This window comes from Elephantulus edwardii, unplaced genomic scaffold (assembly GCF_000299155.1).
Source record: "Elephantulus edwardii isolate Elephantulus edwardi_28Jun2011 unplaced genomic scaffold, EleEdw1.0 scaffold00412, whole genome shotgun sequence".
NCBI classification, from domain to species: Eukaryota; Metazoa; Chordata; class Mammalia; order Macroscelidea; family Macroscelididae; genus Elephantulus; species Elephantulus edwardii.
This window is the reverse complement of record NW_006400162.1, coordinates 1,087,699-1,093,369: the sequence shown is the minus strand read 5'-3', so window position 1 is coordinate 1,093,369 and position 5,671 is coordinate 1,087,699. Positions and strand designations below refer to the sequence as shown.

Genomic DNA, 5,671 nt, shown 5'->3' with positions numbered 1-5,671 from the left:
AAAAAAAATGGCTCAAAGTACATCAACAAGGAACTACCAGAAATTCAAGCTGGATTCAGAAAAACAGAAGATATTTCCTTGTGCTTTATTGAACATGCATTTGAATGTGTTGATTATGTCTAACACTGAGAGGAATAAAAATCCCAGAACACGTAATTGTGCTCATGTGAAACCTATACATAGATCAGAAAGTAATTGTCCAAACAAAAGAAAGGAATACTGCATGGTTTAAAATCAGGAAAGGTGTACATCAGGGTTGTATCCTTTCTCTATACCTATTGAATTTATATGCTGAACAAGTAATTTGAGAAACTGGACTATATTAAGATGAATGTGGTCTTAGGATTGAAGGAAGATTCACCAGTAACCTGAACTATGCAGCCGACACAGCCTTGATTACGGAAAGTGAAGATGGAGAACTTACTGAAGACCAATATGGATTACACCCCAACATCCAAAAAACAGAAATCCTCAACACTGGACCAATAGAAAAGATTGAATTTGCTAGCCATTTTCTTTTGCTTGGTTTCCACAATCAACATCTATTGAAGTAACAGTCAAGAAATCAAAAGATGTGTTGAAATGGGAAAATCTACTGTCAAGGACCTCTTCAGAGTGTTAAAGAGTAAGGATTTTAGTTTAAAGACTAAGGAGCACCTGATTTGAGTCATGGTACTTTCATTTGTTTCCTATGCATCGCAAGGTTGGACAATGAATAAGGAAGTCCAAAGAAGAGTCAATACCTTTCATTTGTGGTGCTGGTGAAGAGTATTGAATATATACCACAGACTGCAAAAAAAAAATCTGCCTCAGAGGAAGTGGAACCAAAGTGCTCCTTAGAAGCAAGGATGGCAAAACTTTGTCTCACATACATTGGACATGTTGTCAGTAGGGCTATCCTTGGAGAAGGACATGCTTGGAAAAACAGAGGGTCAATGAAAGAGAGGAAGAGCCTTTTAAGTTGGATTGCCAAAGGGATTCTAACCATGACTTGACCATGGTGGTGATCATGCGGATGCTGCAGGCTAGGGTTAGGTTCAGATCTGTTGTTTATAGGGTCACCATGAGTCATTGTGGGCTAAATGGCATCCAAAAAGAACGTAGATACTAGTTTTTCTAATTTTATAACTGCATTTTCAACCTCATAATAGGTTTTAATTGGCTGGAGACCAGTGTGAAAATCATCTACAGGAGCTGGTTATACAGAGGCTGGGAGTGGTGAGCACTGGGGTGGAATGTTGATTCGCTAAGGTAAGTGAGGCCATGTGATAAGGCCTCCTATTTACAAACTCTTTTTGTAGGTGGTATAGCACTGGTCTGTGCATTGCTGTACAGAGGTAACTCGTGGTTGCTGTGTTGCTAAACACTGTAACACTGATGTGCCAAATGCAATAATGGTTAACCATGGTGGACAGTGTTTTGTGGAGCTTCCCGATTAAAACAAGCTTGGAAGCAGGAGTGGCATTCACTTCTGAAATGGCCTCCAGAAACTATGAATAGTCCTCAGGTCTTTCGTTCATAGGGTCGCTATGAGCCGTCTACAACTTGATGACACACAACAACAACAACAACATGTTTTAATTAAGGGATTGAGGCTGTTAACTCCAGCTTGCATGGTTCTATGATCAACATTCTTTGTACTAGTAGCCAGGAAATCAAAAGGTGAATTATATTAAGAAAATCTGCTGTTAGGGACCTCTCTGGAGTACTGAATAGCAGCTTCATCAGTCTAGAGATTAATCCTGATGCAAGAGATTGCACCTGATCCAAGCCATTGTCTTCACAATTACTTGCTATGCATCAGAGAGCTGTACTATGAATAAAGATGATAGAAGAAAAATCAATGCCTTTGAGTTGTGGTGCTGGAGAAGAGTACTGAACATACCATGGACTGCTAAGAGAACAAATAGGCCTGTCCCAGAGAGGGTAAAACCAAGCTGCTCCTTGGAGGCAAGGATTTTGAAGCTTTGTCTCACATACTTTGGGCATGTTGCCGGGAAGAATTAGTTCTTGGAGAGGGACATCATGCTTGGAAGAGTGGAGGGACAGTACAAGAGAAAAAGACCCTGGAAGAGAGAGATTGACACAGTAACTGGGGTAATGGAGGTAGATGTGTCAGAGACTATGAAATTGGATCAAGATAGGGCTGGCTTCAGAGCTACTGCACACAGGGTCGTTACAAGTCACAAATGACTCAATGACACATAACAACAACAGTTGTAAAAGAGGGAGTTTCTTCCTTCCTGACATATATGTTCTTTTAATAGCCTGGTTAAGAAACAAAAATATACCTTATCAATCCTTGCTTAATTTAATTTACAATATCATCCTGGAGAGGATTAAACCAAGCAACTCCTTGGAGGCAAGGATTCTGGGGCTTCGTCTGGCATACTTTGGGCATGTTGCCAGGAGGGGCGGGTCCTTGGAGAGGGACGTCATGCTTGGGAGGGTGGAGGGACTGCGCAGGAGGGGAAGACCCTCTATGAGATGGATTGATTCGGTGACTGGGGTAATCGGGATGGGTGTGTCGGAGGCAGTGCGATTGGCACAGGATAGAGCAGGGTTTAGGGCTGTTGTGTATAGGGTCACTATGAGTCGCAAACGACTCGACGGCACATAACAACAACAACAACAATATGGATAACAAATTATAAATACCAGCTTTATTTATGTTGTTTAATACCAGCCAGAGCTGAGTAAAAATTCCTGTTTTCATGTAGTCACGAAACATTATAAAAGGCTTTAATGTAGGATTTTCTCACACTTGCTGGCGCATTTCCTTACTCTATAGGAAGGGGGAAATTCGCTTAGTCTTTTTGTTCTGCTGAGCCAAATATACTCACCTTAATTACCGATTCTGAGCAGATAGTGAGCACCTGGTGAAAAGTCTTGTTGTAGAGCATGACATTGATTTCTCGTTCATGAGTGTGGGGGATCTGCTTTGTGTCTTGTATCATACGAGTCAAAGGATACATGTCTATAACACTAGAGCCTGAGACAAGAAATGAGAATCTCATCAATACCGAACATTAGACTTTTTGAATCTCTGAATATTACCCAAGCAATTGGTTTGGAAAGATGTAATTAGTGAGGATGAATGATTCAATGTACAGGAATGTAATGAAGTAAAAATTTGTTTACTTAAAAGCTTTTTTGACAACTAGAACTAAGTGTTCGCTTTTGCTTCATTCATTTTCTAGTACAAAACATTTGGACTTCACTGCTATACCCATAACTGACTTTCCTTTGCCTGTTTCCTACCCTCTCCACTGCTCTGATCCTTTACTGTGCCTCACGCCTACCTCTGGGTCTGGAACACAGCAGTAAGGTGATGATAAGCTTCCAACAGAAGTTACACTTCCATTTATGATTGGAATTTATTGCTAGCAAGCTCTTTTCAGCAAATGTAAATATGGTCTTATTACATATAAATGAAAGAGATTGGTCACACACTTCAGCAGTAATAATAGATTATTTTCCAAATCACTGTAGTGTGGAGCTCTGGTGGTCTAGGGGATAAGGAGTTTTGCTGCCAACCGAAAGGCAGGAGGCTTGAATCTGCTAGCTGCTCTGGGGCAGAGTCTCCTCCCACGCAATTTACATCCTCTGAAACCCACCCCTCCCACTCCCTGGAGGGTTAGCTGTGAGTTGGTTCTGACTCTACGCAAATGACTTGGACTTTTTTTTTACGACTTAGACTTTTGACTGATATATTTCCACAGAAGAGACTACTTAAACTACACTTGAGATCTAATTTACAGGATAAAAAATGATAAAACATCGTGTGCTAGTTAACTCCAAATCTAGAAAGACAAAGCAAAAAGCAGAGGTTAAAAACAGTTGTACACTGTACCAGGATGGATAGCATCAACAACAGCCCTGCATCGTACAGGAACTCAGGACGAGTGACTTGTGGAGGGGGAAAAATCTTGGGAAATGCACTCTGGGTTAGCATTCCAGAAGAAGGAATTCCTGTTAATACTCATTTTCTTCTAAAGCCCAGAAGTGTGCAACTGAACAGTCTTCAACCTAACACCCCAGCAGGGTCTCTCCTTTCAAATCAGTGTCTTTCTTAGGGCCTGCTCCCTATGGACCAGTGTTTATAAACTCTTCTAGTTTGTTTGCCTTTACATTGCCCCCAAGTGCTAGTTTCAACAAAAGCTTAACAATCAAAGTATGGATTTTATTTGTCTTACCTGGGTACACTCACCTGTTATCAGCATGCCATGATTGGAATCATATACCATAGAATAAATCTGCATGTCTCCTGGTCCCCCCTGGCTGTCATGGAAAACTTGTAACAGTGAAAGTGTCTGTATGTCCCATACTCTGAAAACCTGAGAGAATCAAGGACACCACAGTTCACTGTTCACCACGGTTTACCCTTCCCCACTCAAGGGTATTACCACAGTTCACCACAGTTTACCCTTCCCCACTCAAGGGTATTACCACAGTTCACCATGGTTTACCCTTCTCCACTCTTATAATCAAGTAGGATTTAAATGATGAGCTCTCATTTTCAGTGGCTAAAACTTTGCTTAAAGGAACTTGGATTTCCTATCATTATGGAAGGAAAGAGAAACATAATATTTACTATTCTTTAAAAATCTGTAGGAATAACAAAGTACTGATTATGCTTAATGGTTGTGTAGACATAGTATGTTAACTGTTGGGCTAATACTTGCGAGGTCAATAGTTTGAATCCCCTAGGCACTCTACAGAAGAAAGATGGGCAGTCTCATCTCATTACAATTTACAGTTTCAGAAAACCCAACGCAGGGACACCATAGGTTGACATCCACTTAACAGGAATGAGTTTGATTTGGATCATGACTTAAAATAAAATTGAAGCCACGATTGCCTCTGCTAAAAATTAGAAAACAATTTACATTTTAGGTGGAGGGTCTACACTTGCCTTTCATGATTTAGGAGAATGGAAACAACTTACCTAGTGAGGTTTCTAAGAACCTCCTCTGACTGAGAAAGATTGGGTAAATTATGTATACTGCGTTGAAACAGATGAAGAGAGAATAGTTTATAGTGATATATTATTGGATATTATTGTTACGACAGGAGTCCGGAATGAAGGTTGCGTGGTGGAGCACACTCAGGGCGGCGGGGGTGGGGGTGGGGCATTGTATATCAATGAAGGATTTTTTTTTTTTTTTTTTTTTACTTTTCAAGGAGAAGAATGAACTGGGGAGAGGGGTGGGGCAGGGAGAAAAATGTAACAATGAATGAATGGAAATCCAAAGTCTCTGTAAATGTTCATTAAAATTAATTAAAAAAAGGAACCTCCTCTGACCTTTGCCCTACGGTGTAAGGGCTTTGGAAAGCTGTTTTTATCTATGAAAAGCCTTTCCGTGTCTTTTGCCCATTTTACAATTGGATTATCAGTCTTTTTCTTCTGGAGGCGCAGGAGTATTCTGTAAACTTTTTGTTATGAGATCCTTGTCTGAAAGAGTATTGGTAAATGCTTTTTCTCCGGTCAATAGGTTTTCTTTTCACCTTACTGGAAAAAGTTTTCGATGTGCACAGGGATTTACAAAGGGATTTAGAATGTCTCATTTGTCATTTTTATCCTTTCTGGACTGGGCATTTCTGGCTGTATTTGTCAGCTTCTTTATACCACAGAGTTGTTGTTGTTGTTGTTGTTATGTGCCATCGAGTC

General features: G+C 40.4%; 1 protein-coding gene across 1 annotated transcript in view; it reads right to left on the bottom strand.

Moving 5' to 3' along the window:
• WDR64 (WD repeat domain 64) overlaps window positions 1-5,671 on the bottom strand; it is a 195,162-nt gene that overhangs the window by 110,136 nt on the left and 79,355 nt on the right. Inside the window, exons 10-11 of the mRNA XM_006902445.1 lie at window positions 4,211-4,337; window positions 2,844-2,992 (exon numbers count right to left, since the gene is read on the bottom strand). Of these exons, the coding sequence (XP_006902507.1) occupies window positions 2,844-2,992; window positions 4,211-4,337 (276 nt within the window). The remainder of the gene's footprint in view (window positions 1-2,843; window positions 2,993-4,210; window positions 4,338-5,671) is intronic.